Below are 14,524 nucleotides of genomic sequence, written 5' to 3'. Positions count from 1 at the left end.
TCTCTTGACGGAGAAACCTCTCCTCTGCCAGATGATGACGAACACCGGTGGACACCACCCACAGCTGAGCCAGCAAACCACAGTATGCACGTACAGTCATGATTATACCACATGTGCTGTACAGTAATGTCCACGGCTTCCTTCTGAGAGTCAGGAAAGACGTAACCTGTAAACTATGGCAGTCTTCACAAAGCGTTGTCGAGACAATTCCCATGCAACTTCACAGGTGAAATCTCCTCCGAGCCAGGTGGAGTAAAGGGTGAGACTGAGTCATTGGCAGGACTCTATTCTTATGAAGAGGAACTGTCCTCCAATACTCAGGGAGTGCCGTCGTGGTGTTTACAGTTTGCGTGCTGGACTTACAAATCAGAGGTTAGTGTTTCATTTTGATCTCCCCGAGAGGCAGTTGAAACAATGGTGCGGGTTTCTTTAAATCCCTCTCGCCTCCGTGCAGCCAGCGGTGTCAACGCGGACACCGCCAGTCCACCGACAGGTCGTGGCGGTGTGGGTCGCGTGTGGTCAGCATGGACAAACACCTCCAGAGGGACTCTCATGGACAAGTCGTTGCACGGCTTCACCTTCACTACATTCGGGCTGAGAGCTCCACAAATCCACTCCCCGTCTTCCCTTGGTTGCCAAGCCTGAAAAGTCACCTCACACCGGGTAGGGCATCGAGGCGATACGGCGTGTTGTGGGGAAATAGATAAATACAAAACAATGTGTGTGATGAAGACACAGCTTGTATCCCAAATTAAATCCCGGGATTTCATCATCAGCTGCTTGTTGTGTGCCAAATTCCCAAGCGACATTGACAAGCGGCAGCTGCGACTGTCGGACATGAAGTAATGTGGGGGACGTCAGACAATCACAGCGCTGCCGCGTGTCTCCATATCTTCCACGAGCCACTTTGTTCACCTACTTACGTTTATTTTGTATTTTATAAATTAATTACAGTACTGTATTGTTTAAAAATACACTTTTAATATAGACGTCCACGTTTCCCCTTACAAAAGAGATATTTAATCTGAACAGGTTGCAAATTTATAACCCACTGCTGTGTGAGGGCCTCCCCACACTATCAGTCGAGGGGTTAAATTTCACCATACTTCACTATGCTAGTCACTTCAGATCGGCGAGGGTGGGGAGCATATATGTTGGAGCAAAGTACAGCACATTAATGGATGTTGCTGCACTGCCCTTTGGCCGACCGACAGTATAACCCTGCAGCCTTATTACACCTGCATAGTTGTTACCCATCCAAGCCATCACCATTTTGCGTGATGTGACGAGATCTACATGCGCATTCCATGCGATTTGGTCATAGGCCATAGTTAAGTATATATTTTATTAAGTTTTATAATGTATTTGTTTTGCCAGGAATGTCTGACAGAGTTTCGGAAGGTTCTGCACTGGAATAGTTTATCAATGTCGTTGCTAAGTGTTTACTTTGCATGTGTGGGCGCGGGAGAGTCAATAATGCCCAGACATAACCAACACAGGAGGTCATAACTGAAACATCCCACACAGGTGAATTTCGTAAGGTAAAAACGCTTGTTTAACGCATTCAAATATTGCATATATACCACTGGGGCATCATAGTTTCCACGCTGGACTTTGGGGCCATGGTTCATGGGCTGCAAGATAATCTGAGCTTCAAGCCAATAATCTCGGCTCTCTGAACGCTGCACCGTGGGAACAATTATCGCACGGGTGTGAAAATATGTTTGGCTGTAAAAGGTCCCGCACGTATATTACTGTCATCACCATATTGGCAGAGAATAGTCACAGGTTTGGTAAATTGTTCCTTTCGGGCAACGCCCCACAGAAGCGATATCACACCCGACTGTCCCACAAGGCAATACTACTCCGCACACAGCAGTAGTGTATTGTATTGTACAGTATCGCCTTGTGGTAATACTGTGCACACTACAGTACAGAGATGACGGTCGTAGCGACATACAGAATACAAAGATCCACGATTTAGCTTTATGGACGAGAGGGGGAAGTGTTTTGAGTGTACAAATGTTATTGTAGTGTCCGGATTAAAAGACACATCAGAAAGACACAAAACTTTTGGGTGTTTCCAAAAATCAACATTTATATGACAAAAAATAAGTCATTCAATGACACTGCTGCCTTTGATTAAAGCATTCTAGAGGCTCTGGCAATAGCCCTTCTTCACAGTACATTTAGGCGGGTAAATACGATGCGGGGAAATGCAGAGTAACATAACACGGACCACTGGAATAACGGTGGCCAGAACTGATTGGAGTGCTAAAATTGTATTGTCTTACAAACGGTGCTTCTTGTAAGACAATACCACATGTCTCAAAGCTACTAAATACCAGTAACAGCAGAGTATATGCAGAACTCTCCTGTGGGTTTCCAGATGTACAAAAGAACAATACATATTTTAACAACTATGTAAAGTACTGGGAAACATTTTCTCTCAGAGCACTTTGCTAAAATCCGTCTGGCGGACTGAGGGCATATCAGAGCGAGTGGCATGGAGATTGAGCGGCACATGGGTTGCACGCTGTGTACAATTATAACTTGCATGTCAAGGTGCCACGTTTCAGGGCGCATGTCGGATTTTACGACGCACCTTCAACTTCTGCAAAATATATTATTAAGTGGAATTCCCCATCCATTATTTATGTTAAATATTTATTCTGAAGCAGACGAGTTACAGGATTCCCGGAGGGTGACTCGTTCCACCCTTAAAGACCAGCATGGCTAACAAAACAAAAGGTGGTTTGGCCACAACCATGCTACTGCTTTTGTTTCCCCAGGAACTCATTCGAAAACAAGTCCAGTTATCGCGCACCACTAATGTAAATCGTGGCTGGAAATTGAACCCAGGTCTACGGGTTCATCGTGAAGTGCGCTCGCTCTATGTACTGTTCCACCACTCAATATGCAACGCGTAATTATGTACACAATACACAAATACACGCATGCAAAAATGCACACACACCATAAATCTAGCCGGGTGCCACTGTGGCGCTCGGAGCGCTGCACTCACACTAAATGGGTACCACCCTGTGAGATGTCAACAGTGGTTGCTCTTTGTAGATTGGCCCCGTCAGAGGAGTGTGGAATCTCCAGCACATCCTCAGGGCCGCCAACGAAGACCACAGAGTGGCTCGTGTGGGAGTACACGGACACTTTGACCCGGCTTGTTCAGACACACACACATAGCCTCGCAGTGCGCCCACGTCGACAGTAACCCGACACACGCATGCTGCACACTGGCTACATTCACACAAGCGCCTTTTTTGCCGAGCTGTCAAGCCCATTAGGGCAACATTGTGCCCAGTTCTGTGTTCGTGGCCCCGGTGGACATGAGAGCACCCTGAGAAATCCTGCGCTCAGCATCGTCCATCGCTGCCGATCACAACGCGGCCATTCACAGGCGCGCGAGCGACTGCGCCCACGCGGGATTCAGCGTCTCGGATCGGAGTCCGATTTCCCGTGGCGCGATGCGGTGTCGGTTGGGCATGCCGCCTCAATGCACGCCGCCATGTGGAAGGGGAGATTAATCCGGTTGGTTTGTGACGTTTCTTTTTAGGACAAACAGACCGCGACCCGCTTTATTGGGAGCTGAAAGCCACCCCGCAATGCCACTCGGTGGGAGCAGGACGTTGTGAACCATGTCTTACTCGGATTCAGCCAGCAGTCCTTTTCTTGCAAACGCTTAGAAAACGCGATTGTATAATTCAAGGGCTCCTGTGTGACTGCCAGATTCTATCGTCATCATTCAATTCCCGACTACAGCTATCATCATCAGCCAGATCAATCCACTGCTGTATGAACGCCTTCCCAAGACATCACCATCTATCACGATTCTGCGATATAATAATCCACCTGCCAGGTGTATCAGCTGTAAAACAACGATCGTTTGGCTTCACAAGGGGCAAGCACGAGGCTCGTGTTACATTTGACATGCAACGTTGTCTCTGCAGTCACTTGCTAACCCCCGCCCCCATCCCCAAGTCCTTTTGCTCCTGTGCACGGGCCGATCTCATAGCTCCATCTCTTTGCTGGTCGTGCCCTCGGACAAACTCTTTCTACTGGCTGCCACGCTTTTGTTAGTCTACCCCCATTGTTAAAATCTTTTGACCGACGGGTTCCATCGCCGCTTACACATTGACCAAAGCGCTACTCACTCTGTGGTGGCAGTCATGTTTAACAGCTCGGATAAAAACAAGTTTGTTTATGGCAGCTGTCTGGTGGTTTGACTTGAATCACAGCATGCAGAATTTGTCCCCAAAATTCGAGGATCGGGCTGTTTAACATAAGCCCCTCCGGCACAATTGAGAGCAGCAGTTGGCAATGAAAGTTATACAGTACTGACGAGTCCTAATAATGCTGGGACAGGTCTACAGTTGCCTTGTCCTGACGGTGCCTACATTAATTGTCACAATCTCAGTTATCCCAGCTGATGGCATTCACCAGGCTGTGTGCACTGAGCGAAGAAGTGTGAAGTCATCTTGGTATGCAAAGCAAGCTGAGATTCCTGTTTTGTTCAGCTGCCAAATCCGCTATTTTGCATCAACATTATCAGACTGTGTACGCTGAGTTTAATTGTTCATTGTTAGAGCAGAACTAATCTTGACAAAGAAACAATACAGCATGGCACTTTTATAATGAGTGCGCTATACCCGGACTACTCTACAACCCCTACTTGCGTGGTCATAACAAAGAGCAGATACTCTTTTGTCAGCACACTGCAACGACTAAATAAGGGACCCGTAGTCATTGCTCAACATCGGCTACATCCTGTGCCGAAGTAGCGACAGCAGAGACGTTTCAATGCCGGGTTGAGTCTCACTTGGCTCTGGCTGTAGTGCACCTAGAATTGACAGCATATATATTTCACATTTTTCCAACGAACAAATGTATTGCCTTCTCTGGGAGTGGAACTTATTTTATTAACTCCAGGAGGGACGATGAGCTGTGTTTAACTCCAGACCGAGATTATAATTGCCGACGTTCGGATTGCGAGTCAAACGTTTGCCACGCGTCCCATGAATTTAGTTGCAATAGGTCATGGACAAAAGTGTGCGTACCCTATGAAGTAACAGGGCCTGCCACATCTACCACATCAAAATGGATTTCAGGTCAATAACAGGGTTTGCTCAGATGATCGCAAACACACCGAGGAGCGGCTCGAGCAGAGCTGAACAGTGCACAGCCGCGCGTGAAGGGGGCCCGCTAGTTGGATTAACAAAAGGTGGCGTCACTTGTCGTTCCAAAAAACATCCTCTCGACCACGATACTTGAGGCAAGTGCACTCAAAAAGAGTGAAATCCGCCAGTGGTAAACAAGCTATTTCATAACTTATATTATTGTTGACACCGTCGTTATGAGCGTCAAGCCAGCGGGTCCCGTTGCTCGAACAAGCAACTCCACCGGGCGACCCTGGACCGGTTGGTGGAAATTCTACATTTCCAAGGGGGCTAGTATCTCCATAAAAATGCCACTGTTGTTTATTCGCAAAGTGGTCCCCCTTCCCTTATTAGCCCGAGTGCAATGATGAGCCGAGTCAATGCCCAACCAGGATTTGATCTCGCAGCCTTCTGATTGTTAGTCTAGCAGTGTAGCTGCAAGGCCAAGCATTTTAAATCAATGTTATTCCTTTAACGCTTTGTATCTCACTTTCCATCTTATTAGCATCGCCCTTTCGGCGTCTACAATGATAAGTGGCGTCTCAATGCTAATTTGAGCAAGCAGAAACCTTGAACAAAAGTTGACTTTCTGTATTTCAAGTGGAAGGTCATGAATAAAAATGACGCTCGTGTGTCAACTCAGCCCACCAACCACCTAGGAAATGCAAAGTGAACGAATATGATTTTGCTTCAAGTCAACAGCTGACATCTTAGATAGACCATGAAAATGTGAATGTTCTACTAGTGGCTCAGAGCCTCCAATTGAGAAGAGCACAGTCAAAAGGTCGTTTAAACAGGCATACGCTTAAACTCGTCTTCTTATACCTGCGATCTAAAGGGATCTTAATACAGTACAGTAATACTTGTGGATATCCCTTTGTCAATATACTGCTGGACGAAGGCATCCCCCTGGCCATATCGGTCATAGGGGTTTGTTGGACCATACTTCACCACACTGGTCAGTGCAGGTTCGTGAAGTGAGGCGCTCAGGACCGGTTCAGCTATCGCTCGCTACTGTTCTTAGCTGCGACCGTAAATTAAACTCCAGTAGCCAGGTTCAGAGGGGTGCACGAAGAACAACGCTGCACCGCTCCCCGAGACCAGTTCAGATATCATTCACCACTGGCCATTCCATGACTGGGAATTTAACTCAGGAGGTACATAGTTCAGTGTAGACAAAACATTATATTCGCGACACATGGCGTCATAATGGCAGGTGCTCATTTCGCATGCATTATGGAACTGCAGCGTACCGCAAACAGACGTACGTTGAACAGCACTCGTGTATTACACAAGCAGGCAGCGTGGCTGTGCTTAGGACACCGATTGAGTTACAAAGACAATGACATTTAAGGCAATAGAAGAGAATGGTTTCCAACAATCAGTGGTGGCTAAACACAGGTACACGAGAGCAAGTGTCGAGTAACCATTTGGAGCGTACAGAAGGCCCCTTTTATCCATTGTAATGCGGGGGATCAATTTCGCATATCCTATTATCCGTGGTTAGGAACATTTGCGAGAAATAGGAGTGGTGGCTAATAGAGTCAAGGATGAGAGCTGCGGTCCTGCAGTCAGTCCAAAGTTCAAATGTTGTCCTTGAGGCTTTAGAAGCGACGTGCTGTAATGTATCCCTATCTTGGATGTTTTTGACTGTAATATAGTACTGTACAGTAAAACGGGGGAAAGGTGCAGGCCTGCAATTGCCTGCTCAAGTCACTGCTGACAGAAGGGCCTCCACGAGATGGAGCTCTAGAGAGGGTATTTTGGCCTACTCTTCCACGCTGGCTAAGCGTCTTAGGGCAAGGTGGGAGTACTCATACTTTACCCCACTTCTCGCGCCATACCCATAGACCAAGCGCGGTCTACCCATTGGCACCGATAGGGGGGTGGACATGCGCTGGGGAGGGGGGGGATTTACACTAACAACACATGCCTATTGTTGTAGGCGGGCACGTTAGCTTCACATAAAAGCAACAGTGGCAATGTTTATACAGATCGCCAAAAGTCCACATGCACATCCTGCAGTTACTGCTGGGTAAGCACGGTGTGTAAAACTGCCGCTCTTATTCGTGGTGCGAGTAGGTGTGCAGCGTTTACAAGTGTTCACTTTGCAAATGTTTAAACATAATAGGTCCATGACCATGGCTGTTATCGCTACATTATCCGATATGACCTTTGCTAATTACAGCCCGATTGCACTTGGTAGAATAATGGGTGCATCCTGCATTCTGGGGTCCCTTAAAAGAAAAGGCAGAACCACACACACGCGTCTCATGGAGACATGACATGGTGTCACCAAGCGGTTGCCCAGCACCCTTCGGAAGTTTTCCAAATACCACCACGAAGCTAACATGTATCATTGCACAGGATATTGGTACTTATTCGACAAGGACGGTGGACTGGAAATACAGGGAAATAATTGGTCGCTCACCCAGTCTACTACACAGGTGAGATCGACTGAACCCTGGACTCAAGGGTGGGCCCACACTCAATGCAATCTATCACCGCATGCATGTAAAAAGAAACGACAACTATTTTTATTTTACCAGGTAAGGCCCACTTAAATATACAGCTCTTTTTCAGAAGCGACCTGGCCACAAATGATATAGCTCAACGAAGTGGCTTATCATGTTGAAATGTATACCAGGCAAATACTCTAAACGCGTTTTTCTAAATGTGGAGAGAAAAACTGGAGGACCGGAGAATAATCCACGCGACGACGGGGAGAGAGACATGCAAACTCCATATATACAGGCATCAGGGTCGGGATCGAACCCACAACCTCCTGTAAACTCGGCGAGGTCGTTAACATCTCCTAGCCACCGTGGGGCCCAAAATATACGGAAGTAATGACCTTTGCAGCTACTGGATCCAAAGAGACTCCCGGTACATCTCTAACAAGTGTTTGGTCAATCTTGATTTGAAGCTTTCGTGACTGCAGGAATCCTTAAAGTGTTTGGTCACTGTGTACAATGTAAACACTTGCAAAAAATACATGTAAAGCAGCCCATGCGGTCTATCCACTGCTAGATGAGATGCCTCCCAACGTCAATGTCGTGGGGATTATATCTCAACATTGTGCTTAGTACAATTCATTTTGCTGCAATGCTCTCTACTGCACACACCGCAGCCCCGCAAGAGTGTATAGCACCGGCGTCTTTCTGGATGGTGGCTGAATTGGTCAGAAGCACAATGTATAAATCTACACCCAACGCAAACTTCAAACACATACACAAAGAGACACGTGGGTGCGTATGCATACACGACACTGTGCTGCACGTGCAGTATTGTGTATGCATATTCAACCTATGGGTGAACACGCCTCGCTACAATGCCGAATACTCTCCCCGACTCTACCTCGTCAGATTCCCGAGCCACGCGCACGACAATATTAACCTGACCATGGCAGAATCAAGATATAGATCTATACTGGAGGAATCCGATGGGCTATAACGCTCTTTTTCACAGATGCCGAGTAGGGGCGGGTAAGAACGTTACAACAGTACATGCACGAGGTCAATCCAGCCTAGGTTGTGTACCTACTACAGTGTTTGCCACGCAATGCTCCAACGTATCCAGTGGGACTCAAGAGACGTTCAATAGCCACTTGCCCAGAACATGACTTTGGCACCAGCTAGCGAAGTCAGTTTGTTTTAACCACTCAACAGTGAGCAGTGACCCAGCACAAAGCTCATTTGCAGACCACATGCAAATAGAATTATTCTGAGATAGTTATATACATGTAAATTTTGTAAATAATGTAGATGTAAAAGGTATGTTTAGTCATTGTTATAGAAGGTTCCACAAACTGTCATGTCATCATTGCATGTATATATTCATCAAAACAAATTATACCAATGCCCGAGTCAATGTGGGACGCGGAGCTCATAAATTGGTGTCTGAGGCACTGGTGTAAATTCCACGGGCATCTGGCGGGGAGAAATCTCATCTGAGGACACAACGAGGTACTTGTTGTATCTCACGGAGAGTGACGATGGGCTGACCAGTACAATGACAAGGCCAAAATGCCTCCCTTCATTCAATGGAATGAACCATACACCCCCAATAGCAAGACTTCAAATACACTCATGCTAAATAATAAACTGGAGTGTAGTTCAATGCCAATTCTTCAAGAAAAATGTCCAAGTCTTAAGAATAATTTTCAAGCGGGTCATGATTTCTAATGTTTGACCAATCCATTTTTTATATTTGAAGAAGGCCGATAATTTCGAGTGGGATGGAGAAAGCCTGCATATGGTGCAGTTGAAGCAAACATTCTTATTCCAAACATTTGATCAAATCCTACACAGACATGGCGGCCCCATCTTTAGGTGATCCACCAACCCACATCGACATCACTGCATTCGAGGCACCTTTTCCATAACGCCTAGGTAATCGAGTCTTGACACTCGAGACATAGGATTCCACGAGGGTCTCTGTACGAGACCTCCCGAACCACGCGGCTAACAAACGTAAGAGACAAATAACGAACCCAGGCACTTCACGACTTCGCTGACCCCTCCACTGCCACTCTCACCTTTGCTGGCCAGGTACTGCCGCTGCATCTTGGCTGTGCGTCGTGCGCTCAGCTCCTGGAAGTAGTTGGAGTCTGGACCTGGGCGGTCGGTGCCCGACGCCTCTGTGGAGCTGTCAAAGCTCTCTCCTCGCTGCAGGAGTTGTCCCGAGTCGTAGAGTTCCGTCAGGAGACACTCCACCAACTGCATGGAGCCAGGCCCCATGTCCCCACGTCCTGACCCCGGGGAGGTTGAGGACACCCCGTGTTGGTCTCCTCCCGCTGCTGCTCCTGATGATGGTGGTGGTCCTCCTGAGATAGATGATCTGGAATGTTCACGCCTGGACCCGAATGAAGCTTGCCTCTTCGTCTGATGGTGAGGTGGATCAGCAGCAGTAGCAGCAGCAGCTGCTTCATGGTGGTGTTGCTGATTGCGCTGGTGCATGAGCAGGAGGTGGTGGTGCCGAGCCTGGTGGTGGTGCCACTGCTCAGAGTCGTACTGAGGATCGCCCCATGGAGGGGTGACCGCTCCGCACACACCGCTCCCGTCCGTGCACTGCATCGCCAGCTCTCTCAGCGTGACTGGAGCAGCAGCAGGTCTAGGGGAATGTGAGCCGCCACCACCACAGTCGCTCGTGCCGTTGATGGCAGCTCTGGGTCGTCCTGACATCGTCTTCTCTTCCCGGCTTCCCTGGGCAGCAGCAACATCGCCTCGCTGGCCATGGCGACCCCACGGGGCCAAGGTAGAGCCTCCGACTCCTCCACCAACACCTACAGCAGCGACTCCACCGCCAACTCCCCGAACAGGGTCCTGGCTCAGCGACACGGAGTTGACGAACGAGTCGAGGGAACACTCTTCGAGGGAGTCGGCGTCGGAATGTTGATGGTCGCCGTCGTCGAGGTGAATGAGAGTCAGCTCTAGATCTTGCGTCAACACGGCGACAGGGGTAGCAGACACATCAGACTTGAGGCTCAGAGCCGGAGCGGATGAGTGACTGGCCATGCCTATACAGGTGGCGGCATCCTTGCGCTCACAGACGTGTTGTTGGCTGACAGTCGACTCCCTCTCGTCTTAGTGTAATAACGTCAGAAGTAGGTGAGCTGCTAGAGGCAGGGGGTGGTTTAATTACTGTAGACAAGTCAGACAGCGGTACTATAGAAGTTACACCAGTTTAGAGAACAGAGAGCGTTAACACACAGATATCACGCACACACAGAGACAAATTGATATACAGTACTAAAGAGACGCACAGACCCAGAGACAGCTACACACAAGACACGCACAACAGGGAGACAGACAGAGACAGCGAGAGACACACGGGCTCAGCTCGAGACAAAGACAGAGAGCGATAGACACGGCCACTCACGCGAGAGAGAAGTAAAATAATGGTGCAAGTGTGGCGAGTGTTGACGTGGGAAGAAGCAGTAGAAGCAGCAGCAGTAGCAGGTAAGCGTGCGGGTTCCGGGTTAACACCGGGACCCGACTCGCTCCGCGGTCTCCTCCGGCCACAGGCGGGGCCTCTTGACACGTAAATAAATAAATAACGTGCGTCCTAATTGAGGCCACTCCACCACGTAACTTCCCAACAATATGAACCATTGCAACATCGTTAGTATTTATCATTATAAAAGTGGTGGTGTCCATACGTGTTGGCAACGCGGTGTGTTTTGCAGTTACAAGTTTATGACAATTGCTTAGACGTAGATTAATGGTTACATGTATATACAATGCAGTACACACACTTAAACGTAACAAGGATGTTGCTGGTTAAGTTGGGAAGTGATGTAATGTCGACGTTAAGTTATTTTTGGCGCTGTGCTTAAGTGTTTATTTAGCAATACAGTAGCTCCTATTTAAAAAAGCTAGTTGTTCGTTAAGATTGCATACGTGGTGTGTGCATATATACGTGTTTGTGCTGTTCATGCTAACTAACTATACACAAGATACGAATAATAATGTACTTCCTACACAGTAATGGCACATCCAACACTACTATACTCTATCGAACAGTAATTTAACACGCACACACACGCACAAGAACAATAGTTTAACACACAAAGCTGCGACAATGGCCGGCCGCGGTGGTCTTGCGAGGCTATTCTGGACGTTGTGGTCCCCAACTGCTCTGCCCAATGAAGCCGCTACAGTGCATTCTTAGAGGCGTGTGATCAGCCCTATCGTGTGTCTCGTGTCAATACCGCGTGCGTCTTGTTCACATTGGTCAACACCGGCTACGCGATTATCCACTGAACACTCCTCGTGGCGACAAAATAACTGACGCAGAATATTCATGCAGTCCTGTTTTATATTATTCACAATGCAGTGCAGTACTGTACAATAAATTCACAACCCCTTTGTTAATCCACGTGCTGGATGATGGTCTCGTGGTGAATGGGGCAGGGGGTCACCATACTTCACGTGGGTTAGATGTGGGTTGGTCAAGGGTCGGGGAATGAGCGTTAACACACGTTCTGCAAGACGTGGCCGGGAATTGAACTCAGGTTGGACAGGTTCATCGTGCAGTGTGCCAACCACTGCACCGCCTACTTCTCTCATTCAAGGGCTTTCAATCAATTGTTGTTCTCCACGTCTTTATCTGGGAAACACAGCGTTCCCTTTAAAACAATGCGCGTATACTCAATGGGTTCTCACACCTCGTTGAAATAAAGGAGATTTATTTATTTTTGCCATAGTAGTACTGTCAAACTGAAAACAATCATTTCAAATATTCGCCTGTAGAATTACAAGGTCTTCGAAGATATATCCCACCACGTTTACCGAAATATGCATACAGTATACAGATTGTTACACAGAACAATTAACACTTGCGTGTTCAAGGGACGACCTGGCATCGTCACAGTAATGTGTAATTTCCACCAATGGCTGCTCGGTCGCCCATGAGAGTTAACACACGCGCGCATCAACACGAGTAAGCTTTGACTAGTCCATGAGAGTTAACACACACTCGTTTCAACACGGGTAAGCTTTGACTAGTCCATGAGAGTTAACACACGCGCGTTTCAACACGAGTAAGCTTTGAATAGTCCATGAGAGTTAACACACGCGCGTTTCAACACGGGTAAGCTTTGACTAGTCCATGCGAGTTAACACACGCGCGTTTCAACACGGGTAAGCTTTGAATAGTCAATGAGAGTTAACACACCCGCGTTTCAACACGGGTAAGTGTTGACTAGTCCATGAGAGTTAACACACGCGCGCATCAACACGAGTAAGCTTTGACTAGTCAATGAGAGTTAACACACTCGTTTCAACACGGGTAAGCTTTGAATAGTCTATGAGGAGTAGTCACGGTATAGTGGGTGGATGTGGTACCCATTGACTAGGCTATACCGCCCCCAAGAGAGATGTATCCAACTACCAACTGCGTGTACCTCATGGCCGAGTGAGAGCCCAGTCCGACCGAAAGTATTAATCAAGTAGGTTTTAGTGAGCGCACGAATGGATGGTGTGGCCAGAACCACGCCCGGCCGCCTTTGTCTCCCCAGTAGCGATGTTTAAACCTTGCCCAGACCATTATGTAAGGCCGAATCGACCTAGGGGAGCCCAAGGACCGCCATCAGTTCTGATATTCGGCACGGATAAGCTGGACTCAGGACGCCGATTTCGTAACGCAATACGCTAACCATTGCACCACCACTCCCCGGCGTATGCACATTTATACCACGACAAACATATATAGTTTAGCAGTCACAGGGAATAACGCCATCTCAGCAACACACCTGGAGTCGGGCACTTTGCAGGCAAGGGTTGGTGGATCACGTACATTCGTGAAACTCCCCAACCTGGTGCGCTGCGAGGAGGCCAGGATGGCAGTACAGCATGTGGGTTGTGAACTTGTCCCTGCATATGTGCAAGGGCTACCCCCCCTCATATGCGTGCGTTTTCTCCGGGGACTCTGGATTCCTCCAACACACAGCCACGACATACCAATGCAGGGCCCTCTCGATCAATTGCTGTTGTTCGGGTTTTAAACCTGCTCGGCGAGCTATGTTAATGCGTATTTTAACACCTGAGCCTGACAACGGCCTATTGTGAAGCACGTGGGAGAGTGACGAGTTTGTTTCACGTGAGAGTGCTCATGGGCTGCTGTTATAAGCTGTGAGATGTTATGTATAGTTGGGTCTGAGGACACAAGGATACCACAGAGAAGCCGGTCGGCAGCCAGAACCGGCGCCAACAATTGCCTCAGGGGCCGTCCATAAATGACGTCACGCGATTTTGAACGATTTTTGACCCCCCCCCCCTAGTCACACGGCGTCACAAAAAGTCAGACCCCCCCTTAAATATGACGTCACAAAGCTCTGCCCCCCCCCCCAAAAAATAAACATGCTTCAAATCGCTTTAAACTATTGTCATTGTAGTGCGTATTTAATGTGCCGCTGCACTCTGATGTTGTAGGAGAAAACATTTATTAAAAAGTCTATTTAATTAAGTAGAACGTGTTGTCTATATTTATTTAAAGTTGCGCATTTTGATGTGACGTCACATTTTTCAACCCCCCCCCTTGTGACACATCGTCAGAAATGTCTGACCCCCCCCCCCTTTGTGCGTGACGTCATTTATGGACGGCCCCTAAGCTCTGTGATCCTATAATCATTGTGAAGGAGCAAATACGAAGCTGTTTGTTTAACACGTAGGCTTTCGCGACCAATATCATCCAAAATATAGTTTTTTTGGGGGTTAGATCGCGTAAATATGGATGTGTCTTCTTTGGTTCTTTCGGTAAAGTCACGTAGAATGAGAATAAAATAATAAATTGATAAAATAAAATAACACAATGAATATGGATGTGTCGTTAAATCCGCCACTACCACGCGA

The 14,524-nt window shown here is 47.7% G+C and overlaps 2 protein-coding genes across 2 annotated transcripts in view; one reads left to right on the top strand and one right to left on the bottom strand.

Moving 5' to 3' along the window:
• The window catches only part of TBC1D30 (TBC1 domain family member 30), a 48,102-nt gene extending 36,091 nt beyond the window's left edge, over positions 1-12,011 (bottom strand). The window contains exon 1 of the mRNA XM_032963105.2: positions 9,709-12,011. Coding sequence (XP_032818996.1) covers positions 9,709-10,687 — 979 coding nt within the window. The 5' untranslated portion in view covers positions 10,688-12,011. The remainder of the gene's footprint in view (positions 1-9,708) is intronic.
• LOC116947418 (endosome/lysosome-associated apoptosis and autophagy regulator family member 2-like) overlaps positions 1-14,524 on the top strand; it is a 303,120-nt gene that overhangs the window by 262,625 nt on the left and 25,971 nt on the right. The window lies entirely within an intron of this gene.

Source organism: Petromyzon marinus, chromosome 30 (genome assembly GCF_048934315.1).
Source record: "Petromyzon marinus isolate PM22_M1 ecotype Great Lakes invasive population chromosome 30, UKy_Petmar_22M1.pri1.0, whole genome shotgun sequence".
Lineage (NCBI taxonomy): Eukaryota > Metazoa > Chordata > Hyperoartia > Petromyzontiformes > Petromyzontidae > Petromyzon > Petromyzon marinus.
This window is presented reverse-complemented; position numbering and strand designations above follow the sequence as displayed.